The sequence below is a fragment of the Mycotypha africana genome (genome assembly GCF_025528875.1).
Source record: "Mycotypha africana strain NRRL 2978 chromosome Unknown BDF20scaffold_6, whole genome shotgun sequence".
Taxonomy (NCBI): Eukaryota; Fungi; Mucoromycota; class Mucoromycetes; order Mucorales; family Mycotyphaceae; genus Mycotypha; species Mycotypha africana.
The window spans coordinates 60,702-85,332 of record NW_026515730.1 but is presented as its reverse complement, the minus strand read 5'-3'; the positions used below and the strand labels follow the sequence as shown (position 1 = coordinate 85,332).

Below are 24,631 nucleotides of genomic sequence, written 5' to 3'. Positions count from 1 at the left end.
CGAATCTCGGGAAGGCACCTTCTTTACTTTCTGAACGGCAATCTGCCCTGTAAATATAGAAGGAACGTGCTGTTCTATGAAGCCACATTGGAGTACATTGTCGCGCTTATCATCGGATAGGAAGTGCTTTATTCATTGCTATGATTTCAAATTCACGGGACACACGGTGTCAAGGATGCAGTAGCATCATCATCATAAATTTGGAGAGATTGAACTGACTTCCTTCGATTTGCCATCGATAACATTCTATTGATCTCTCGAAAATATTTAGTAAAAAACTATAAGCTGTTAACATTTTGTTCGAAATATCGACTTTGATCAACCAGATCATGTCAAATAACACTTATTTCCTATCTACGCGTATATGAAGAATGTGATAGAGAAAGGCCGACTATTTTATTGATGGTGATTGTGCTGAAGATAGTTTAAAAGTGACGGAAAGTGCATAAACATGTAGTAAGGCCTTGCTAGGCTCTTATAAGTCACTGAATAGATATAGTGTATAGCTGACACACTATCCTTTCGAATACTTTTCTAAATAGAAACGTGGTCTTTTCGTTAGTTTCATTTGCCACAACATAATCAGGCCTTACCTATGTCAGCATAAATTTCGGTTCTGCTACCCGCATTTTCCATTAGGACAAGAGTGAGATAGTTCGATAGAATGAAAACTAAGTTTTAGACGTTTACTCAATCTTCCTTCCTCTTGATTTTCATCGCCTATGTTTGTTGCTACGGATGCCTTTATCTCATACGAAAGCCAGGCATAAAATGTATTGATAGTCTAATTGCTTTCTACTATTACCAATCGCTTCCTTGCAGAAGGAATTCCTGCATTGTAAGCTATCACAAACAAGATAAACTACGGCTTTGTACCATTCTTAAGTCATCCATTTACAACGAGCAATTCTACCGCAATCACTATTGGTCTGTTATAACCTTAATAACTCTCTAAAGTGCGCTACAATAGCTTGAATATAAGCTTTTTGTTGCTTATTAACGAGTTGTTTAATGATTGCATTATGTTAAAACTAGATAATCTATTGCCGGACCAGTATTAGAGTTAATGCTATTCCTGAAAAATGCTTATTGATGTGGAGTTGTTCTTTGAGGATCAGAATTGAAAGTGTAACTTTCGTAACATACTGTAGCGGAGCAGAATGATAGAATAGTCAGACTCAAAAATAGCCATCGTAATAACGAGAAAAAAGTGCATTTTAAAATAAGCATTCACAAGAAAACTTAATGAGATCATGTAATAGTATGAATAGTTCAGTTGTATATCATCTCGAAGCTTCGGCTTTCTTGGGATGCTAAAACCAAACCCGAACTACTACGTAACAATAACCTTCATCGCTTATGGCACTTCTCATATGACTTCGGCTACTTTTTATCCCAAAAAAAAATATAACCTTATACAATTGATGATGAATTTGAACCTACTTATATTATGATGACTACTATTATACAACGCCGCGAAGAGGAGAAGAAATTGATTAAGACAATATTTAGATCTGGCAGGTAAGAAATACTTTGCGACAGCTTTCAACATTGAATCTCCTAAATTGCCCAAGAATTTTTGAGCGATGTTTAGTGATTCGATATCATTTGATTTCATCGAACAAATGAGAAGATACAAGTTCATACGCTGTATTTTCATAATTGTGTATATCCTAATTCTATATTAAAAAGTACATTGGTTTTTCGTACATTTTCAAAGCTCGTGTTCTTTTATCCAATAATGATATTAACATGCGAGTCGTGAGCGTTTATTGATGTATAATAGAATTGACTATAACTAATGACGAAGTTGCCAACAGTTTATTGTTGGTAAGAGAAGACATTCTTCAAATCTATTGTCATATAATGAGAAGAAAACAACAAGTGAGAAAATCGTCATAAGATAAAAATATTACCAGTTGCTTAAAAACTTACAGCCATCTTGTTGAGCGAGACGGTTGAGGGAATCGTCAGATTCAGCTTCCTTGCGGAGGAAACCACAGAAAGCATAGGTGGAGAAAGTGTTGGCAGCGCGACCTTCAGCATCGACATCGGCAATGTTGATTTGAACAGAAGCGTGATCCTTAGCAGTGATGAGGCGGTTGGTAGCAGAGCTATTTAAGTAATTGTTGAGTTAGTTTTGATTTGCACCCGATGTCAAGAAAAAGCCGAACAATCTCTCTATTTTTCGATGAAGAATGATAGTTACCACTTGCGAGGGATGTAAAGATCAATAATCTGGCCTTCAGAGTTCTCCATTGTAAATGTATCGACGGTTAAAAAGGAGGAGCTCACAATAAATTTCTAAGGAAAACAATTTTTTCTAGGCGGTCGACAAGCCAAGCCACAAACAGAAATTGTTCAGGTTTCTGTCCCATTTACAGCACTGATTTTGTCGGATCAATTTGTTGTGAATCGATACAAAATAGTACTCTGTTGAAGAGAGCTACTACTGTTTTGAACAAAAATGCAATAAAAGTTCCATTGAATGTCTTATTTTTAGCTTTCTGTCAGCACAATTGCTTTGGAGACAGTTTGATACTGCATTCAACTTTTATCAAAATTAATGTCTTGTTTCTAAATTGAATGGAAAGTCAACGGAAATATTTTTATGTTGGATGATTGGTTAAAACGAGCAAGTAAAGGCCAACTTGCATACTTCCTGCGAACAATGTCTTTGTTTGAATTTTAATGATATAAACATCTGTATAATGTCTATGACACACAATGCTAATGATATAAAGAATATTGACCCTTGCCACAAGAAAGGTAGATTGGAGTCTTTAACTGGAACTGCCGTACTGAAGAAGTGCTGCCAGTCCGTTTATTGTGTCAAGGCGACGTAAAATATGTTAATTGAGACAGCAAGTCAAAATCGACTTACTGAATCAACCTCGTTTCTTTGTTCAGTTGTTTATTTTGGTTCTCTGTTATTGGACTGTACATTTACAATCTGGACTCTTTAGTGCGGTTATAATTTCCTTTTGCGTTCAATAAAAGGTGAGCTCACAGTCAAATCAATGAATTTAAATTTTCGAACAAAACGACAGAGGATGAGCTTTGCTTATGCGAGCAATTTTGTCCGTTCTTATGGTTGAACTATCAATTCTAGTTAAAAAGATAAAAATGATTGCATTTGTTCAGAAGCTTCTATTGCATACGTTTTAATTGGTAATTAAGTAGAATTGGTAGCTGTTCAACCAATTTTTGTAAGGGTATATGTAGATATGTGTATAGTATCGTAGATCAATTCAAATTGAATCGTGTTGTTTACATGATAAACAGAATACTCGATCCATCGATAAAGAGTAGCTGTGTTAAAAAGAAATATCCAGTCAGTTTTCTGTTTGATATCTGGTTTTTTCCCATCAAAAAAAAAAAAAAAGAAATAAAAAAAAAATAATATAAAAACCAGATACCTACTCTATTTCAGAACAGGTGCTGCAATAAAGGTTTTGACATTGATTGCACTGTTGAATACAATTTTGACAAACACGCTTTTCACAAAAAGCACACACATCGCAGGCACAGTTTTGCATGCATTTGTAGCAAGTATAGGATGCTGTGGGTAAAGAACTGCTGTTCATATGTTTAATAGTATGAACCTGGGCCTTTCTTTGAGCATTCATAAGCATACTAAAAGTATTTTGTGCTAAAAAAAAATGTTCACCAATATGTCAACTGCTGAAAGCTACAATAGAATTTAATTTAATCTTTTATAAAAGAACTAACCAGCTTGCTGTTTCATGACGGGATCTTCCCTGAATTTCTGACGAAGTACATTAGCTAAGTCAAGATCATCTAACCGTCTTTTAGTCATTGAAAAACAGGACAAGTTGTAAAAAACCAAAAAAAAAAAAAAAACTTAGCTCACCTAACGCCGCATTTTCCAAATGGACGGACTTAACAATTTCTACAGCAAGTAATAATATGAGATAATAGTTGTATGAGACTTTGCAAGAATATCATCGGTAGAAAACCGTCAAATACCGTCAAAATCAAGATATATTATAGAGAGATTTCTGATAATTAGAATAATGAAAAACATTTAAATGACTTTTTGAGAAGAGGAGATGATGACTGAATTGTATATACATTTGTTATAAGTTAGTTAATTATAAATTATCACCAGTCATAATTGAATCTTTCTAGTTTCTCCATCGCTTCATCCATATCTTTTTGAACTTTCTTGCGCATGTAGAAGATAGGACAATCATTATTGGAACAGATTACTTCCTGATGTAGAGATTCTTGACAACGCTGACACTGTGTCCATACCCGAGAGTATTTTACTTCTAGATCCTTCACAACTTCTACCTGATGTTGATATAATTCAGGCAAACGATCCATACATCGTTTACAAGTGGCTGAATTATCTCCCTTCGGTAAAGGTGATTTACATCCCAAGCAAGTTGCGGTTTTCACTGTAAATTTCATTAAACCGCCAACGGTTGGCGAAGCAATATTAACTGTACGCGTATGGTCACCTTTTACTGATAAAACCAAGTTCAGAGGACGAGAGACGTTAGATATTTGACTCAAGCTTAGAAAGCTACATACAATTATACAAAAGGTAGATTGTTTGACTTACATAGCGTTTGAGCTTTATCGCCTAAAATAGGTTCGAAGATACGTAATAGCGGTTTCGACAACTGGTTTTCTAAATAATATTTGGTATCAATGGGAATATTGTTGTCGAGAACATATAACGGATCTTCTGAACACTTGTATGCTGGTGTATTTTTACTGGCTTTGATAATAACGTAAGCAACACGGTCTCCCAAAGCTGGCGCTGAACCTGCATCACGCTCTTTCATGCGCTTTGCTAACTCTACATGTGCTTGTTTATTCTCATAGTCTGTTTTCGATAGCGCTTTTGTGATGACGAGTTGAGAGAGATCGACCTTATTTTGTAGTAAATCTGCAATTGTCTGCTTTACATAAACTTGGGCGCCTTCCACATCTCTTTCAATCAAAAGTTTATCGAGACAGTTGGAGATAACATTTGATACGAGTCGACAATTATCGCGACGCACAGTTTCGATACCTTTAGCGTCTAATTTATCGAATTTATCCTCTCTTGTCCAATACAACCCGGCATATCGCTTCTTGTTGATTAACAAATAAGGAAAATATACCTTTTCGAAATCCAAATTGATAGGTCGTATAAATTCCTTGGTCACAAGCTCTGCCCCTTCTCTACCCAACCTCATCGCCTCTTTCAAGTTATTAACGCCAAATTTGATCATGACAGAATCAGTATCACCATAAATAACCTTAGCATCATGCTCGTAGCCATTTGCCTTGGTAAATGTTTGCTCAACCGTTTCTTTTGTTTTCAAGATCATCTCACGACCATAAGCAGTAACGCTAGAGGAAATTTGCAAACAAGGCAGTTTTCCAATCGTGGCGCCTGTAAAACCATAAACAGAGTTAGCACTGACCTTCAAGGCTAATTGACGACCATCTAAAACAGCACGCTTGAAAGGGTCGGTTTCTTTCTTCAAGTCATTCTTAGCTTTTTTACGAGCCGCTAAGAGATCTGCTAAAATCTGGGGAAGAAGACCTTTTCGACGAGCAACTGTGACAAACATATCATTGTTGGGAGTTATGATGTAATCAACATCTTTTACCATGTTTAGTTTGCGCACCATGTCGGGTTTCAGCAGAGTCGTATAACAGAGATTATGAGCTTGCATAATAGACGGATACAAAGAAGTGAAATCAAGCGTGGCAATGGGGACGTCATAATACCCTCTTTCGGGCTCAATGACAGTAGCACCTTCATATTGTTCTTCTGTTATTTCAGATTTGATGACAGGAATCACAAGATCTTCTTCTAGTGCACGACGGTACAATTGTGAGATAACTTTGATTTGTTGACCACGCACCAAAATATAATTGAAAGGCACACCAGTTACTCTTGCCATTTCGGTGTAATTAACCAATAACATGAGTTTATCCATTAATCTCATTGGTAGGAAAGCATCCTTCAGACAATAAACAGCAAGACGACGACGCGTATCTGGATTTCCGTTCTGAAGTTCTGTAATAATAGAGTGATGTACATCTTCTTTTTGCTCTTTTAGGAATTCAGCAGAAACCGCATTCAAGGTGTAGGAGCGTAGTTTGTAATCACGGCGAATGGCTTGAAGCACATCTAACTGCAAACGACCTTCCATGTTGATAGATTTACTTTCAAGTGTACCGTATGCTTTCGACGAGAATCTGGAGTCTTTTGCTTCCGTTCTAATGTTTTTGATTCTGCCGAGGAAAGGAAAACTGTTGACCCCAAGATGTTTCGCACGGTCTAATAAATAGGGAATATCGAAATTAGTAGTATTATAGCCAATAACTACATCCGGGTCAACATCAAGGAAAAATTCGCTCCACTTTCTCAAGAGTTCTGCTTCATCGTCAAAACTGAGTACTTGGGAGCCAACAATATGAGCACAGCTGTTTAGAGTGAAGACGTTGCGAATAAACGGTTTCGTTTGGCCTAAGAAATAGAAATGTTGCAGCAATAATTGTCAGTCATTAATAATGTGCGATAAAAAGAAAATAAATAAAAGTAAATACCGTGATTTTGAACAATAGACGCAATTTGGATAACAGGATCGATGGAGGGCTCAGGGAAGACACCCTTTCTACCAGCACATTCTATATCGAAACTCAAAATTCTAAGCGGTGCCATGTGTGACCATTCTCCTTCAGGAGCATGACTAATAAACTGATTGTATTTTGTTTGTATTTCATACTGAGCCGTGGATGTCTTGTTCTGAAATAGCTCGTAGGTTCCCGCAGGTATTTCGATCCAGTTAGAACCTGTCACTTTACAATCGATCATGAATCGAAGTACATATCCCAAATTGCTTTCAAATGTTGTGTCAGACTGGCAAGGACGATCTAATCCCTCAATACGGAACCCATTCTCTACGGCGTTTTTGCATTTAGATATATCTCGAGAGTCACGCGTTATTACTTTAATGTATGGTGATTTGATGTCTCCGTGGTATCCATAAATGCTTTGTTTCATTGCAATTTCGACATTGTGCACGACATCTCCTTTACCAACGCTAGCCTGAGGCAGGTTATAAAGATAATATTTTGAAAGTTTGATCGTCAGTAAATAGATTTGATAATTAGCTATCCTAATGGCTCTTACAATCAATGCTTTCTGAAGTGCTGGCAAATGTGAGCGTTGAAAACCTATTGGGGCAGGGAAGTAAAAATATGGGAAAAAGCCTCGGACATGGCAGAGCACACTATTTCCTTCCTGAAATTATAAGGGAAAAAATCAGTAAAAGCATGCTTCACGAGACCTGTGCTATATATTTTTAAGTCAACATACCGCAGTGACACCGTACATTCGAATGACAGGTTCCTTAACATTCCAATCAAAGTAATCATCGACTTCAATTTGCTGAAATACTGTGGTAAGTGAGCAACAGGATTCAATATTTTAAATCTTTGTACAGAGACTTAAATCTTTATAGTGAAAATAGGTACCAATTTTATCTGATTTTAGGTTTAGTAAGGGTGCAGCGGCACGTTTCCAAACGGCTTCTGTATTCTCAACTGTATGAATATGGTGTATAAGAAAATCGTATTGCTAAAGTTCCCTCGACATGTATGTGGCCGTTTTTATCTTATTTGCTTACTTTTAATATCGACGTCCATACTGTCATTAATCTTTTTTAACTCTTCTTCAAATGCTGAAGGAACATTTGTTCCGCTGATCTCCTTACTTTTGTTGTTAAGCAAAGTGTTTTGAGCGATCTTTCTCTTTTTGATAGCCGTGCCCGGTTCAAATGGTTGAGAAGCGATTTTAATATCGTTGGGTTGAGAATCGTCCATGATCGTTTATAGTGTAGGTTTATAAAAGACGAAAGAATGGAGCGAGAAAATTTTATAGTGAAAAAAGGCCCAAAATGATTGACACATCTGCGGATACGAAAACGCGGAACACGAACTTTTGGATCGTGTAGTTGTGACAGACGTGTTTTCGGATTTCCTTCTTATCTTGCTTCTCAAATCACCATCATCACAATGATCATTTTTCTACGACAGAGTACAGATCAAAGAAAAAAACAAGCCATTTATACAGTGCTACTAGCATTTATTTATCTTTCTAGTTTTTTTTTTTTTTTTTTTTTTTTTTTTTTTTTTGGCTACAGTTCAAATTTACTCTTAACAGCTCCCCTTCTACCAATTTTTGAAAGCCAAAGTCTGTTCTTTCGATACCTTAGCTTTCAAAACAGCTTAATTTGAAGCTATGTTCCAAGTTGAAAAAGACAGTTCAACCATGTGCCAAGACTTAAACTTAGTTGGTTACCAAACAATGAAAAATAGAGGAGGAAAGTGTGTGTAGTGCAGATGTTCGGGTTCTTCCTCTTCTTCCTTCAATGAGTGATATTTTCAAATGACCTCTCCGCCGAACTATACAGCCAAAATATGTCAATATGGTTAATATTGATTAAAGGATTCAGCTTTGCAAGAGCTGCCCTACGATTTTCATTAGAGTACATATTGACGAAAAATTAACCACGATAGTTAAATCGATTTTAGGTTTGTTTCACCGACCAAAAGTGAGTCAGTGCAACTCACAGTTGTTAGATCACAATTAAAAAATACTCTCCCGGAAATTTCAGGGCACCTTTTGCACTTCTATAGAAAGTTGACAGCAACAGAATACCAACTACTCTGTCTTTTCTTTTTTTTTTTTTTTTCTTCTTTTTTTTTTTGTTCTCAGTGCTATATCACTTTCCGGCCTACATTCAGGTTTTTTGAAATTTTTTCTTTCGTCTACTATAAAAGTAAGCATGCTTCGTTCCAGCCAAATTGTCCGCAATAGTAAACTCTTTTGCCAACAGCAGCAACAGCATAATTGCTCAAAGCAATGGCTCGCAAAGCGATTTTCTTCAACATCAATACAATCAAGCTATCAACATCTTAGCACTCGTAAGCAGTCCTTTATTCCTAAATCTGGCATATACCCTATGGGCTTCCGCGCTAGTGGTGTTGCTGCAAATATCAAGAAAAATAAAAACAAAGATGTTGCTTTAATTGTGTCTGATACGCCCTGCACAGCCGCAGCTGTCTTCACCACGAATAAGTTCCAAGCAGCTCCAGTCATCGTCAGTAAAGAAACACTTTCTCTCAATAACGATCAAATATATGCAGTGGTAACAAATTCAGGCTGCGCTAACGCTGTGACAGGATCGCAAGGTTTGCTAGATGCTCAAAAAATGCGGTCTATTGTTGATGAACTCGTCCAACAAAAAAATTCAGCCCTAACTATGTCAACAGGCGTCATCGGCCAGCCACTACCAATGGAAAAAGTTGAACGGGGTATTCGCAATGCTTATACAGAGTTATCAGCCGATCATCAGGAAGGCTGGATGAAAGCAGCTGAAGCATTTATGACCACGGATACTTTTCCCAAGTTAAAAAGTGGAGAATTCAAATCTTCCCAAGAGAAAAGTTTCAGAATAGCTGGTATTGCCAAAGGTGCAGGCATGATCCATCCCAACATGGCCACTTTGTTAGGATTCATGGTCACGGACGCTTATGTTAGACCCGATTTGCTAAAGAAAGCATTAACTCACGCCGTAGACCGAAGTTTCAATTCCATCAGTGTGGACGGCGACATGAGTACCAATGACACGATTTCTGTGTTGGCAAATGGTCAAAGTCAAGTGAGGATAGAGACAGAAGGAAGAGATTATGAAGTATTTAGGGATACGTTGACTTCTTTCGCGGCAGAGTTGGCACAATTAGTAGTCAGGGACGGTGAAGGTGCAACAAAGTTTGTTACTCTTCATGTCAAGGTAAAAAGGCAAAACAGAAAATAACCTTCCTATCCAGCATGAATGAACAAGCATTGACGATGATTCTTTTATTAAACAAACAACTAGGGCTGCGAATCATTTGAATTAGCCAAGAAAGCAGCCTCTCATATTTCAACTTCTATGTTGGTCAAATCTGCGTTGTACGGACAGGATGCAAACTGGGGTAGAATATGCGCCAGTCTCGGACACAGCGGATTGGATTTCGATCCTGCTAAAGTCAGTGTCACATTTGTTCCTGCTGATGGCAGCGAGAACTTGAAACTCATGGTGAAAGGTGAGCCCGAAACCGTTGATGAAGAAAGAGCTGCAGAAATTTTGAAAATGGAAGATTTGCAAATCGAAGTTGACCTTGGATTAGGCAAGAGTGAGACTAAGTTCTGGACATGTGATTTAAGCCATGAATATGTTAGTATTAATGCTGACTATCGTTCGTAAAACAAAAAAAGAGATCATTTATATGGCAGGACGCTATGAATAAATATTTGCAACATTCTGTATAAATTTAAGCACAATGGGTAAAAGAACGACACAATAAGTGTTCTTTGTGATAGTACCTGGATTATTTCACTTTGCCATTGTAGCATTACTTCACTAAAACCGTTTGGTTTGATCAAGAACGTCGTCTATTCACAATGACGCTTTTACACGTAAAAATAGGATGCAAATAAATCCTTTATACATTCGAATGAAAACAATGTAAAAAGAGCGGATTCATGTAGATGTTAGTTGAATGAGGTATCGTATACATATATACATGGCATTTGAAGAAACATTAAAGGATATAATAGTAGGGTACTACATATTTTAAATAAAAGAAAAGCAAAATAGAATGAAAGTAAACTGATCGGTTATTGACTTATCTACTGTAGGTTATTTTCCTTCCACATTTGTCGAAGCAGGGGAAAACTTTGCCTGACGCATGCTGAGATACTCTTGTAAGGTAAGCTTCTTGGGTGCTTGTTTCGCTACGACGGGCTGTTGGGTGGAAGTAGTAGTTGAATCTGACTCTGTTGTCCTTGTTTCAACCATACTATTGATGCGATTGCTATTTCCATTGGAAAGCACATGGTCATGGTCGTCTGTAGCAATAGAAACCCTTTCCGCTGTAATAGCTTCTTGATGAATTATTTCTGAAGCATCGAGCGCTGAAGTGTTATTCGTTGTCGTAGCCATTATGGAAGTAATAGTCGTGGTATTATTTACAGTGCTTGCGGATGCTGTTTGTGTGGCTGTAGCCGTCGTAGTTGTTGTGGTATTGCCATGAGATTGTTTCGTATTAAACTCTAGATGACGTGAAGTAGGGGTGTCTTCAAGTGGTAGCGTAGATTCAGAACTGGTGCCGTCGCTGAGTTCACCTACATCAGACAAATTATTGCTCGTGTTATCAGTTACTGGTATAATCATCGATTCTGATGAGTCTGTAGGAGGTATATCATTATGGACAACAGGTGAAAGTTGCTGCTGCGTTGTAGATGTCTTTATTCTTTTTTTCTCGGCAAGATAATGGAGTAGCCAACGTTTTTTACAAGGTAAACGAGCCATGGTGTTAGAAGTGTTGACGATAGTGTCTGTGCCGCTTTTGAATGCCGCATCTTCCTTCACAACCACCTCTGAAGCGATATTGGAAAAAGAGGTAAGCGGACTACCTGGATTGATGTCAGTATCCATGGTGTCGTTCGTGAGAGTTGCTGTGTTGAATGTAGCTAATGTTGTAGTCGTTGTCCAAGTCGGCGTATTGGACTCATCGCTTGAAGAGAATATATCAGTGGCACGTGTTTCTTTTTTGGTTGTTGTATGAATGTGAGTTGGCTTTTTTGGCGGTTTTCGAATGACAGGAGGAGTTGATCTTTTAAGAGATCGCTGGGAAGGTTGTTGTTGTTGTTGCTTGTTGGCTATAGATTGAGTAGTTCCTGTCAGTTTCTGTGGCTTCTCCTCACTATCCGAGATTTTATCTTGTTTAAATTCGTCGATTTCGCCGTCCTTGCTGTCATCCATATCCTCAAGTTGATCCTTCAAGGATTCGATCAAGCATTCATCTTTGTCTTCACAAGCACATTCACCGAATTTATCTTGAATGAAATCCAAAATTTCCCTGATGGCTTTCCTTTCTGACTTTTCAATATTGACTCTGTAATTCCTTCGTAGGAATTCCCTATTCTTTTGCCACATTAACACGCCTTTATGCCAGTTCCAGCCGATGGTAATTTCTTCTCCACGATTTACTTCATCGCTTGTATAAATGCCCATATGAATTGTTTGATCATCACTGTCATTGGGCAGAATAATGCTTTTGATCTCTGCATTGGGACAACAAGAACGACGGATATAGCGAGCATCGTTACCGGCAAACCGAGCATTTATACAGATATCAAGAGCTTGATAGAAAAAGACGCGCGGTAAAGGTGTACCCAGCAAAGCGTAATGATTATCCACATCTTTCTTGTATTCAGACTTTCTGATCAACTCTCCTGTCACTTCCATTAGATAGCGCTTCTCAGGTATATGAATGTCTGCAAATATACCCTTTGCAACTGGATTTTGATGAATTTTTTGCTCCCGTTGTTGTTGCTGAAAATAAGAACCGCGTAATGCTTTGCGTAAAGGTCGCACAGACGTTTTGGGAATGGCTGGCGTTAGCAAATTGCTTTCCATGACAACGATGGAGTTGAGTCCCTTCGTTGAAGAAGTGGGGATTCCAACACCGGTCAGTCCACCGTGCCTGATTGACTTGTTCAGCTCCATCCATTGTCGATGTACTTCCATCAACAAGTCTTCTACTAGCTTTTCCTTGAAGATACTTTTACGTAGAAAAGTAAATTTTTTCTTGCGTTTCGTTGCTGTAAGTTTACCGGATTTGCTTGCAACCGCTTCATTTTCGTCAATATCACTGCCACTTTTACTATTGTTATCACTACTGTCATTGTCACTGTCGTTTCGTTTCTTTTTGAGAACAAGACTTTTGACTTTATCACGTTTGACAAATCTTTTCTTTCCTGTAAAAAAGAAAATAGCGTATTAATTACTGATCAAGTATTTATAATGCTTGAATGTCTTTATTGGTTCTGTCTTTCATACCTTTGTTATCTGCACCCGCAGCATCGCCATTGAATACAGCTCTACGACGTTTTGCCATACCAGTAGGATGGTTGAAATTTCTGGCACAACGATAACAATAATAATGTTTGGGGACGTTGCTTTTCCTTATATTCACGCAATGACCATGCTGCCACTCGTCACATAATTCACATTGAATCATGAAGCCGTCATCGCTTGAATCGTCACATACGCAACGAATAATGTCGCTGTTCGAAGAGCTATGATCATCAGCATCAGATGTGCTATTGTCATCAATAGATGTAGGCGAAGTAGAGGAAGTTTTGGAAATGCGGCCCAGATGATATTTTTGCTGCTGTTTTCTAGGTCTTGACATAAAATGGGTTCTGGAAAAAGGATGGTTTCTCGAATAGGATCAGAGTATGTACAAAGAATGGGATAATGAAATTAATGAACAAAGTTGAGGTGGGAGATAACGGAAGGCTTGACTTAAGAATAAGCGATAACCATATCACGATCAAAAGCAGGTTTAGAAGATATCAAATTATGTTAAAATTGAAGACAAGAAAAGAAATAAAAAGTAGAATAAAAATAAAAAGAAAAAGCAATGAAAGGAAGAGTCTCTTTTATAGTGAAGAGAAAAAAAAAAAAAAAAAAAAAAAAAAAATAAAATGAAAAACTATTTTTTTTTTTTTTTTTCACGCAGCGATTCTAATTTTTTTTTTTTTTTTTTTTTTTTTCCCTGATTCACTTTCCTTTCTTCTTTGCCTACATTTTTTTGTTTCCTTTCTTTTTCTTATTTGTGTCCATAGAAGGAACATAGTAAAAACATAGACGATCATTATGCGTATTTGCTGATTAGCTTTTATTCAGTTTTAACATGTTACTGCATATAGCTTGTACTTCATCTGTAACAGTCTATTTGTTATAGTATTTTTCTTAGTGGAATGGATGAGGATCGACTGATAAATCGCTATCATAGACTAAGACCCTCCCCCTTCACTTCCTTACGTATCCCCTTTAAATATACAGTTGAACTAACAGTGTTCTTCTGCTACTGTTTGCTTTCTTCTTTCATTCCTCGCCCAATTTATTCTGCAGTTGACGTTCTTTGTTCATACTTTTGAATCCAACTATGTAATGAAGAACTGTAACCTATGCTTTACAAATTCAAACACTTTGCTAATAAGACTTTATATATATGATAATCTGTTTAATTTATGCAAGGGTATTGTTGTTTTTGTAGCAAATTTCAAAGCATGTAATACGGGGAAAAAGGAGAGAGGATTAAGAAACGGATTCAGTTTTACATTTCTCATTGAAGTATATCCTCTGTGCTTCTAAAGGCTATAATGATAGTCGCTACTTGATGTCGGCAGGAAGTGGGAATATTACTACCTTCTTCCCTTCATAAAGTTCTTTCCTGTCGTTTGCTTGTGACATTGCTAAATTCAGCTTGCATATTCTAGTATTCAACTCGCACGGGGCCCATTCTCATAATTGGAGGTGACACGAACCAAGATAATTAATTTCAATTACGCGAAAATGCTTTGCATAATCAAAGAAACTGGGTGGGATGGTGCGGAGAAAACAACATTGATACTGAAGAAAACGCCTCTCAATCGTCCACTTCATGGTAAGTGATGAAAATGCAAAAATGATAAATAGAGAAGGTATCAAAATTAAATCTTCGTTTGTAAGCGCAGGTCTGCAAGCATCGATCATTTCAAAAAAGAAAATGTTCCGAAAGGCCAAAACTGGAACAGTACTATGAAACAGCTGTCGATAACCAGATTGATCAGACGTCTGATTTTTTAATGTAGAAGGATGAACACCTTTGAAGGGTTATCTCCAATGCATCGTTTAGTATTATGTCTGAACAGTATGAATTGCATACAATGAATATACAAGGGCTGATAGTAGTCTTTTGCATGTTTGATGGTGACATTACAAGATTGAATGATATACGTAGAGATAGTCCACAATCACTCTATTTTGGAGAGACTTTAATAAAAATTTATATACATTTGACCTAGCCTTCACTTTCTCCCTTCTCTTGTCTTCTCTGCCTTACAAGAAGTCAACTTTAGCACTTGCAGGAAACGTGATTTTGGCTCCGAACTCAACATCACGTATATTACCAATATTAACAGTATGAATAATTACTTCTAATGACAAAAAGGACAATGTAAAAATATCATGATGCAGCATTCATTCAGGATAAATTTAATGATGCCAAACAGGTTTCTATTAACAAATAGTTGAAACATTTCATCAAGCTACGAACAGTGATGAGCAAGTAATACGATACATACATTAGTGAGCAATTACAAAATAAGGCACAAAGGAGCTCATTTTTGCTGCTGCTGTTGTTGTTGGTGGTGTGCTTGTAAACTCTTTCGGTCTCGTTCTCTACGTTCTCTAAAACTTTTTGTACTTTGTTTCTTCCGTAAGCCTTGTAAAGATAGAGCATATTCTTCACTCAAGCTTGTGGATGACTCTTTTGAGTTGAGACACAGCTCATGGTGGCTATTATTAGTGGGATGATAATGTTCCATCACGTTCAGGCTTACTGTACTTGCTTTTCTAAGTGTACCTGTACTACTCCTTTTCCGATGATTCGCTGCTAGCGTCGACGGATCATATCTATTCACGTTACTGTTGCCGTGCTGAAGCACCGTCTGAAAATAATTATTGCTATTATTGCTGGTTAAATTACCAACGGAAGCTGATCGGCCAGACACGCGCCATGGAAGATGACCATACTCCTGCTGCTGGTCAATTGACTGAACAGCATCATACTCACTTTGTGAATAGTCAAGCCCTCGTATGGTTGTAATTCTTTTAATGGGCAAAATATCACCTTGATCTGCTCCTTCAAAAGCTGGTTTAACCCATTCTGGAGGATCTCCCACTGTCATCGTTACCGGGTCTTTAAAGCCTTCATATTTTTCGAATATTGTAAAGTCAAAATGCTTAAACTTTTCCTCTATCATCAATAGATCCCTTTCTTCTTTACTCAATAAATCCAGCTTATCTTTGCTGTTGGCCATCATGCTCTTATTATGACGCTTTAAAGTATGAAATGTTCTAGGCGGTGGTTCTAACAATAACTCCTCCAGATCATAGGTGAGATCAAAGTTATTGCCTGTAGCAGGTTTAAAGGGCGGTATTAATAATTTGCTTTCTAACTTTATCCAGTTGATGGAGCGAAAGAAGGGATGTCGTACTACTGCTGCCCAGCCAAGGTCGCCGTACCCCAAACGCTTTTTAGGATTCAACTCTAGAAACTAAAAAAGAAAGCACATCTGACGCGTTGAAGTTATTCTAAGGTTTCTTTCGATTTTCCTAAGTGGTAAATGAGAGATTTACCCCTTGTAGCACCGCAAGACACTCATCAGATATAGGACGGTCAGGTAATACTGGATAATGAACACGGCCTCTTCGTATAGCAGAATGTAGATCATCTGCTTTATCATATTCGAACGGTCTCTACTTTGTAACAGTAAATCAAGTCAATCATTACAAACAAGTTGCCGTTGACGTAGAACGAATTTCTTTTTTCTAAAGTTATACGCACTTACTTTGCGATAAACACACTCGTACATAGTTACACCTAGACTCCACCAGTCAACAGCTTCATTGTAACCACCGCCTTTGTAGACTTCAGGTGCTATCATTTGGACAAACCTGTCATTAAGGGCTTGTTTGGTGTGATCACATCTGTTTCATAGAATTCGATGTTACGTTACCCATGTAATATCCTGTCCCTGAGTTAGATGTCAATAATTTATGAGGTTGAATATGAGTCGCTATATTAAAGTCGGCCAGATGAACATGCCCCTGATCGTCCATCAATATATTATGCGGCTTGATATCTCTATTTTCAAAAGTAATGTGAATATCATTGTCTGCTCATTGCATATGCTGGTTGAATAGGGTTGCCTCACCTGTGTACAACCCCCTTCATGTGCAGATATCTAACTGCAGAAGCCAATTCAGCAAACCAAAATCGTATTACATTTTCAGAAAATTGAGTCTGCCGTGATAAATGAAAATGTAAGTCCCCGCCGAGCCTACATAGAAATGAAGTGTTCAATTACGGGCAATCATCTTCCCGTTTTTAAGCAGAATGTTTTCCCTTTTTTTACATTAAATCAGTCACCATATATATGACATGCTTATCTTGAAATGCAAAACGCAGACGACATAAGAAAGGGTGGTCCAACTCTTCAAGAATATATCGTTCCCGAATGATATTTTTGACAGCGTCCAGTCGGATGCATTCTTCTTTGTCTATATATTTTAAAGCGTATAATTTTCGAGACTCTCGGTGCTCGACTATTCGAACCTTTGGTTGAAAGCAATAGACGGGTTGAATCAATCCTTTCTGGGTTTCGTTATTTCCGTCTTTTTTAAAAAATCACCTTTCCAAAAGCACCTCTGCCAATCACTCGCATGAGTCTAAATTGTGAAAGAGAAACAACTTTAAGAAGCATAATGCCCTGTCAAAAACTTGCTCATTGACTGATCACTCCTTTGTTTGCCCCCCCCGTGCTCAATGGAGCAATCATACCCTTCCTCTCGTCTTGAATCTCCAGACGATTGTTGCTGCCACCTAGGGCAGTCGCTAATAAACCTGAAAAGAAACGAATTTTGATAGGTAGTAGTAAATGATAGGGAACTGTCAAATTTAAAAATGATTCACTGTGTAAACAGTCAGAAAGATTGAAAGAAATCAAGAAATCATCGTCTTGACATATTGTGTTGCAACAGTCAATTTCTATAAACAAATGATATCAATAAAAACCAAGTGCCACAATTGAGCAACATCATTGGTTACAATTAAATGGCTTGACACATTTTAGAGACATCATTCGAAAAAGAGGTGGTCATTTGTGTTTGGTAGGACAGGGGAAAAATACAGTAGTGTTCCCTATTGTTTCATGATTTATAGCATAGTTCTTCCATTTCAATGTTCTGCCCTTAATAAAGATATATTCATAATGTGCGAAAGTTCCTGACGTTTTCTGTCATAACAGATGTTGCAGTATTATTGTTAAAAGGCAGCACAAGTGCAAGTAAAAGGAGAGAAGTGTTTCAACCTAGACGAATCAACTGCTCCAATAACCGAATTCTTTCTTGCTCTTGCTTCAAGGCTCTTTGTTGTAGACTAACGATTCTTCTTCTTCTTACCAATTCCTCGCTCAGCAAATCAGTGTTAATGACAGAGCTCAAAGGCCCAGTGATCTCTGTGTCTTTAGCTAGCGTTGTAGTAGTAGATGGTTCAGAATAAAAGGAATGGGAAGTGATAAGGGCAGAAGACGAGTCTTTGTGAGAGTAGTTTAGCGACAATTCATCTTGGGAGACGTTACGATCAAGCGTGGTTTCCTGACTGCCTTTGCTGCCATAATCGCCTTTCTCAAGAGTGACTACCATTTTACCTTTGCTATGAGCGCTCGACGGTGAAGTAGCAGAGGTAGGGGTTGTCATAACTGTTGTAATAGGTGGTAAGGCTAAATGTTGTTGGTGGTGAATATCATAAGTATAATGCTGCACAGAGGCCTCAGCATTGTTGCGAGTGCTACTATGACTATGGCTTACGCTATTGCAATCGATTGCTCCTGCAATAAACGAAGAGTCAATAACGGAAGCAGGGCTCGTTATAACAGCAGTGATAGGACTGTTCGCCCAAGGGGAAGCACTCTTTACACCTAGATTACCATTTGTTTCGGCATTTGCTGTCAATGCGACTGAAGTGGCGGTAGTAGTAAGTGCGATGGACGTGGCTTTTTCTGGTAGTGCTCGGTTGATGTTTGTACGAGGTTTTCTTTTTCTATTACTAATAGTAGGTGCTATGAGGGCTATCGGTATGGGCGAAACAGGTGTAGTTACTTCTGCTAATTCTCCAGCAGTAGCAGTGGTGGCAGTAACATCTTTATCTTCATGTCTTGGGTTACTAGCTACCGTATCAATGTCAGACGCAGCATACGTATAACTCAAAGAATGTGTTGCCGTAGCATGGTTGACTTTGTCATTCGTATTCACTCAAAACGTTGTTAATGAAGAGTTTTTTAATTCAAAATATCTTCAACTACTGTTTTCTTCACTCTTACCGTTGTTCTTTGTAGCATTTTCTTTCCTTCTACGACGATAAGCATAGCGCTGCTTCCTTTCTGCAATGATCTGTAGTATAGCGGGATTCTTGCGTTCTTCCTCTTCCTTTTTGATCCATGAGTAGGCCGTCCTAGGAATGACATTTGACTTTTCTGCAGCTGCCGCTACACTCAGTTTCTTGTTGGCCAAGTTTTTAAAAAACTGCTTCTTATGGTTGCTAGAGTATTTATTGTAAGCTGTACGTTCATAGTCCTCAAAGAGGTCATTGCTGCTTTCATTATTATCGGTGGCTTCCGTCATGATGGTGTTAATAACAGGAGATTTACGCTGTCGTACCGACGGTCAAAGTGTTCTTTTGTTGGCTTTGAAAACGGATGATGGGGAGGTAGAATGTAAGAGGGTTTAAACGAGCCTTCTTCAAGAGTATGTAAAGGATAAAGATCGGTTTTTGCAATAGTTAGTGATTCATCTACTGCTTGTCTTTGTAGCGGATGATGAGCTTACAAGATGAATATATATTCAAGCAATAAACTGCCAATGATGGGGAGGGGGTAAACGAGATAATAAGAGAAAAAGGGAAAAGGAATGGAAAAAAGTCCTGCTTCGTTTAATAGTGATGTGATTCCCCTATACGCAGACCACAGTTCGCTTTATATAAGCAAAATGAGATAGAATGTTGCATATGAAAATAACAAACATAACATAGTGGCTAATCATAAATTTTCGCTTAGATCGAGTATGTCAGATCAATTGTAACTGACAATCCCCACCCTCGCTCAATAAACTCAGGTCCGCAATGAGTTCAGCAAGTCGAGCTGCACAAAAAAAATCATACCTATTCGCGCTTTCGAAATGTTTTCATACGCAAAAATTAAACACAACCAAAACATAATAAAACAACATATGGTATTAGGAGTCAAGTAGAGTAAGTTTATGATGTTTTTTTTGTTTTATTCATTCTTATTATCAAGCTCCGAAGGAACAATGTCCATTTCAAGAGCATGTTGGCTGAAAAATTATTAATAAACTTCATTATGCAGCTGATGAAGCTCTTTGTCATTGATACATTGATTAGTTGTCACCCAAAAAAAAGGCTATGCCAACAATTTTAACTACAAATTAATGTGAAACCTGTTAGTTGACAATTGTAATGGACGACCTAGCGCAGTTAATGGGTTTTTCTTGTCCTGAAAGTTTGTTAAAGCTCGTCTTCTACCGTCAATAAGAAGTCTATTGATCTAATAATAATTTTATTTTAATAAGTTTAGGAAGACAACAGAAAGTTCTTTTTTTGTTTCAAGCTTAAACACCCTCCTTCCACGGAGAGCTGGGATAGACTTTCTTATGCCTTATGGGTGATACAATAGGTTAGATACTTTAGGTCTTTTTCTTATAAACTGCAACAACTTACTGGTGTACTGCTTTCAGGGCTGTTACATGATATGAATGCTTGTTGACATTGTGTATAAAATACAACATTATGTGCTATATTGTTGCAGCATTGAATGGGCTGTTGATCAAATCCCCTCATTTTTAGAGAGTTCCAGGGATTCTGGGAGGGAAAAAAAAACTAAGCAGGCTGAAAAATCGAAAAAATGAAACTCCACCAGAATGAGCATTTGCATGAATTATCCAAGATCCTTTATAAATCAGCTCATTTTAGCTTTCCTTTTTCTATTCCTTCAAATCCCCAATTCATTTTTACAAACAACATATTAATAGGTTTTTAACTTTGAAAAGGTATAATCAATTGAAATAACTTTGAATCAATGTCTTCTGTTTCTATCACGGAAAAACGTCGTGTCGCCATTGCTTATGATGGCAGTGAAGATGCAAAAAAACTGTTTGATTGGTCTGTAAAAAATGTCGTTCGTCCCAATACCGATCATATCATCCTTTTATCAGCTGTCCAACGCTCAAGTGAAGCTGGTTTATTCCATCGAAGAGAGTCTGCTGGTAATGCGCACTCCTCCCACGATGCTGGCCAAGAATTACCGATGCTATCGACTACGGCTTCCAGAGTGAACGAAGCAATCAAAGCTACGGAGCAACATCCTCAGGGTAAAACAGCACGAGAGAGATTAGAGGCAATGTCTCATCAACTGCAACAGGCGAATATCTCGAGCGAAGTTCATATTTTATGGGGTGATGCCAAGACCTTATTGCCGCGTTACACTAAAGCGCATAATGTCGACTTACTCGTTGTAGGTTCTCGTGGTTTAGGTGCAGTAAAGAGTGTTTTTCTGGGCTCTGTATCTGACGCCTGCCTTAAAGAATGCCCCTGTCCTGTACTGGTTGTGCGTAATACAACTATTTAACTTTACTGCCTAATATTGATGATGATGATAATATGCAGTCTACATTTTTACGAGCTCTTTAGTACCCTTATTTTCTGTAATCACCCTACTTTTCTTTTCTTTTTTTTTCAAAAAAAAAAAACAAGAAAAAGGAACCCCACCCTATGTATATCTGTAGCCATTTGGTACATCATCAACTGCTATGTATAACATATATGTATAATAAACAAGGATAAGACATACTCCTTTATTTTCCTTCTGGATGAATCTATATCTTTCTACTTCAGATTCAATTTTGCTAGAGACCGTAACTTCCGAAGTGCAACACCGAAAGCACAAGCGCCAGTAAAAACAGCAAAGCCTGATACATAATAGAAAGCTGTTGGATCCATTTCAAAATGATTCTTCAAATTCATACCCAAAAGGGCTCCCCAACCACTGACGACAGTCGCCGATAACGTGATGATCGTTAGCCTAATATCATACCACATCAATGAATTTCTTGAAACATCCAATATCAATTGAACAATGTCTTCTGTGGATCGCATGTGTTGACGCAAAGTAGATGCTTTCGCTGCAATTTCTTCCGTTAATTTGTAATAAGCCTCCAGTAAAAGTTCTACCTCTTCGTGGTCCTCTGCATCACGTTCCCTGCCTTCTTTTTTGTCTGACAAGTACATGGCTGCTAAATCATCGTCTACGTGATGAAACACAATACATTGTCAAACAGTAAGTCATCTGGCAAAAGCCGTAGCTTGACTCTCATTTTGCAATTCTTTTTACCATTATCCAAGACTTCCTCTAAAGCATCTCGAATAGACAATGCATCTTGTTCAAACTTTGATAATTTCTTTGAAAATTGCAACAAGTCTCGTAATTTATCGCCACTCATTGATTCTTCTATGTCTGCCAAATCTTCCAGGTCGCTTAATAATTTGTTGACAGGTTCTTCTAATATATCTAATTCTGACTGTAATGAAGAGGTGACTGAAATAAGAATTGCTTCAAGCGCCCTAAAACAAAATGACACAAAAAGAGGAAAGGGATTCCATCATTTGCTCGGTCCGCATACATAAGAAAGAAGCCAAGCATAAAGATGCTTACCTGAATTCAAAAGGCAATGTCTCTTTATTCGACCTTAGCCTATCCTGTAGGTCGTAAATGAATATACTTTGATTGTAACTATCGGTCGAGCCGTAGGTATCAAACAAAACAACCATATCACTCTTGATCAATGCCTTTAAGTGGGCAATATTCACTAAAATGGCTTCATGACGAACTAGAATGGTGGGCTTTTGGTAGACAGAATAGGTATCAATAGTTCGTAAATCGCGCGGAAGGAGTGAATGGCGTTGACAGAAATCTGATTTGAGAAATTCGCCAGCAGTGGTTTTGACAACACCGTTGCGATCGAATTCTGTGCCTAGTGCAGATAAAAGTGAACATGTCAGTTGCTTCTTGTTCCTGATGTTCGACCGACTAACCGATGAAAAGACTTACACCGCAGTTTCATGCCGGCAACTTTCGCTGGTAGGGGTACGATTCGTTTTGAAAACGGATTCAACTGTGTGTTATTCGAGGTGTTTGTTTGTAAAGGTGTCGCTGTGTTGGAGGTAAAGGTTGTTGTGGAGGTGGCTGAGGAAGGAGACTTGTTAACAAATGTGGCATGACTCGTGGTGAATGATCTCTTTATGCTATGCTGTCCATAATAAGCTAGCCGTGGACCATGCTTTACTTTCACTGGTGATTTAAGTCTGGAATATGTACATGCTTTTATTAAATCAACGGTGGCAAACTCTAATAAACATTTTCTATTCACAACTGGAGGCCTGAACATTTATTTATGTTGTCTCTTTTTTTATCATTGAAAGAACTCCTTATTTCTGCACTTCTGAGAAAAGAAAAAGTTAGGGGCTTCATTTTTTAGTAGGAAATGCGCGTAGGGGAAGCAGCAGTTGGGATAAACCATTTTTGCGCGTATTACGTAATAAGCGGTGAAGAAAATGCCCCAAGCCTATATCTTGCACACGTTTCTTCTTAATACATAAACCACTGTATACCCTTTTATCCATTTCGCATAGATGAGTGGTTTCTTTGGTTCCAAAGAAGCCACTACAAAATGGAGCGGCTATTTTAAACAAGCCATTTCCAACGTTGAAAATACTTTTGATTCCTTCTTAATTGATCAGCCTACATCTTCGTCGGTCGATGATAATGGAGGTAAACTACTTTTGTTTGAGCCCAATAGACATCGGTATACGCCAGTCAAAATGATGCTTTTTCGACCTAAACATGTTATCCATATTCTATCGTGAGTAGATTCAGAAACAGAAACTTTTGTTGACCCTATCAGTGGTGCTATCACAACGATAACGCGATCGAAGAAAACGCCAGCGGCCAGTGTCGCAAACAAAAGCTCAACAATATCACCTTCCTCTTCAGCAACTCCATCCCCAAGGCATAGTTCCGATTTGTCGAGTCGACTGGCAGCCGTCATGGCAGATAAAAAGGTGACAAAGCGGTCATCGTTTGGTAGTAACAAAGGTAGTAATGGACAGGAAGAAACGTCAAAAATAGTGTCTTCAGAAAACGAACCCAGCGATAAATCTGTAGAAGAACGTAAACAAAATGCAGTACAGGATGACAGTAAGGAGAACAAAAACATGAATGAAAGTGCTGTTGAAATTACTGCTGCTGATAATCAACATGAAGGAGCTAAATCGTACGTTGATGTAAAAGAGGACTTGTCTTTACCTTCTACCGACATTAAGGAGATAAAAAACCACGATGCCGAAGCAGAAGGGCCAGTTGACTCAGAACAGAATGTCAAAACAACAGCGGTAAATGAGCTTGAAGCAGTAGAGAAGCCAGAAAAGAATGATAACGACGAAATTTCAACAAGGGAGAGTGACACTTTGGTAGAGGATAAGAAATCAGCGAATCAGTCCAATGAAAAAAAGCAAATCACTAACAATAATGATAGGCAAGAGCAACACAATAACCAAAAAGGCAAGTCAGAAAGAGACATACAACTCACGCCTTCTCAAAGCACAGAAAGTCAAAAATCACAGCGCAGTAATAAAACGCGTAAGAAAAGAGGGAAGAGAAAAGGCCAACAACAACAACAGCAGTATCAGCAGCAGCAGGCACGAAAAGAGAATGACAACACCGAAAAGTCTCTGGCTGAAGGTGAAGAAAAGGTCGTTGAACCAAAAAAGAATAATGATAACAATGATGAACTCATCAAGCAAATAGATGATGAAATCAGAACCAACGGGAATTTTGAAAAAGGAACAAAGAACAAACCGTCTG

The 24,631-nt window shown here is 38.0% G+C and overlaps 9 protein-coding genes across 9 annotated transcripts; 2 read left to right on the top strand and 7 right to left on the bottom strand.

Moving 5' to 3' along the window:
• Positions 1 to 1,740: 1,740 nt before the first annotated feature.
• On the bottom strand, positions 1,741 to 2,667 carry BDF20DRAFT_538178 (30S ribosomal protein S21e). Its single transcript, XM_053075697.1, has 4 exons — positions 2,660 to 2,667; positions 2,210 to 2,577; positions 1,936 to 2,114; positions 1,741 to 1,853 (listed from the first exon to the last, which is right to left on the bottom strand). The coding sequence occupies exons 2-4, from the start codon at positions 2,257 to 2,259 to the stop codon at positions 1,822 to 1,824; spliced, it is 261 nt and encodes an 86-aa protein (XP_052935291.1). The 5' UTR covers positions 2,260 to 2,577; positions 2,660 to 2,667; the 3' UTR covers positions 1,741 to 1,821.
• Positions 2,668 to 3,060: 393 nt separating this feature from the next.
• On the bottom strand, positions 3,061 to 3,898 carry BDF20DRAFT_538215 (uncharacterized protein). Its single transcript, XM_053075698.1, has 4 exons — positions 3,875 to 3,898; positions 3,733 to 3,801; positions 3,424 to 3,652; positions 3,061 to 3,312 (listed from the first exon to the last, which is right to left on the bottom strand). The coding sequence occupies exons 2-4, from the start codon at positions 3,746 to 3,748 to the stop codon at positions 3,252 to 3,254; spliced, it is 306 nt and encodes a 101-aa protein (XP_052935290.1). The 5' UTR covers positions 3,749 to 3,801; positions 3,875 to 3,898; the 3' UTR covers positions 3,061 to 3,251.
• On the bottom strand, positions 3,892 to 7,950 carry BDF20DRAFT_872351 (DNA polymerase family B-domain-containing protein). The gene is made up of 8 exons (XM_053081148.1): positions 7,662 to 7,950; positions 7,510 to 7,578; positions 7,352 to 7,431; positions 7,166 to 7,276; positions 6,580 to 7,081; positions 4,592 to 6,499; positions 3,991 to 4,493; positions 3,892 to 3,913 (listed from the first exon to the last, which is right to left on the bottom strand). The coding sequence occupies exons 1-7, from the start codon at positions 7,855 to 7,857 to the stop codon at positions 4,126 to 4,128; spliced, it is 3,234 nt and encodes a 1,077-aa protein (XP_052935289.1). The 5' UTR covers positions 7,858 to 7,950; the 3' UTR covers positions 3,892 to 3,913; positions 3,991 to 4,125.
• Positions 7,951 to 8,822: 872 nt separating this feature from the next.
• Positions 8,823 to 10,286, top strand: BDF20DRAFT_913385 (ArgJ family protein; the record flags this gene model as incomplete). The annotated part of the gene is made up of 2 exons (XM_053084062.1): positions 8,823 to 9,830; positions 9,918 to 10,286. The coding sequence occupies 2 exons, from the start codon at positions 8,823 to 8,825 to the stop codon at positions 10,284 to 10,286; spliced, it is 1,377 nt and encodes a 458-aa protein (XP_052935288.1).
• A 435-nt stretch (positions 10,287 to 10,721) lies between these two features.
• Positions 10,722 to 13,281, bottom strand: BDF20DRAFT_835839 (uncharacterized protein; the record flags this gene model as incomplete). Its single annotated transcript, XM_053078883.1, has 2 exons — positions 10,722 to 12,844; positions 12,927 to 13,281. The coding sequence occupies 2 exons, from the start codon at positions 13,279 to 13,281 to the stop codon at positions 10,722 to 10,724; spliced, it is 2,478 nt and encodes an 825-aa protein (XP_052935287.1).
• A 2,584-nt stretch (positions 13,282 to 15,865) lies between these two features.
• BDF20DRAFT_821536 (kinase C-like protein) lies at positions 15,866 to 17,404 on the bottom strand (the record flags this gene model as incomplete). Its single annotated transcript, XM_053077619.1, has 7 exons — positions 15,866 to 16,195; positions 16,278 to 16,397; positions 16,490 to 16,578; positions 16,658 to 16,785; positions 16,856 to 16,981; positions 17,057 to 17,256; positions 17,333 to 17,404. Coding segments are annotated over 7 exons (1,065 nt in total), but the record flags the coding sequence as incomplete, so codon positions are not given.
• A 1,545-nt stretch (positions 17,405 to 18,949) lies between these two features.
• Positions 18,950 to 19,565, bottom strand: BDF20DRAFT_538059 (uncharacterized protein). The gene has a single exon (XM_053075696.1). It carries the CDS (start codon positions 19,320 to 19,322, stop codon positions 18,996 to 18,998), a length of 327 nt encoding a protein of 108 aa, XP_052935285.1. The 5' UTR covers positions 19,323 to 19,565; the 3' UTR covers positions 18,950 to 18,995.
• A 1,226-nt stretch (positions 19,566 to 20,791) lies between these two features.
• BDF20DRAFT_821766 (uncharacterized protein) lies at positions 20,792 to 21,340 on the top strand (the record flags this gene model as incomplete). The annotated part of the gene is made up of 2 exons (XM_053077634.1): positions 20,792 to 20,942; positions 21,012 to 21,340. 2 exons carry the CDS (start codon positions 20,792 to 20,794, stop codon positions 21,338 to 21,340), a joined length of 480 nt encoding a protein of 159 aa, XP_052935284.1.
• A 257-nt stretch (positions 21,341 to 21,597) lies between these two features.
• BDF20DRAFT_913381 (uncharacterized protein) lies at positions 21,598 to 23,156 on the bottom strand (the record flags this gene model as incomplete). The annotated part of the gene is made up of 4 exons (XM_053084061.1): positions 21,598 to 22,016; positions 22,103 to 22,332; positions 22,424 to 22,742; positions 22,820 to 23,156. The coding sequence occupies 4 exons, from the start codon at positions 23,154 to 23,156 to the stop codon at positions 21,598 to 21,600; spliced, it is 1,305 nt and encodes a 434-aa protein (XP_052935283.1).
• Positions 23,157 to 24,631: the final 1,475 nt, after the last annotated feature.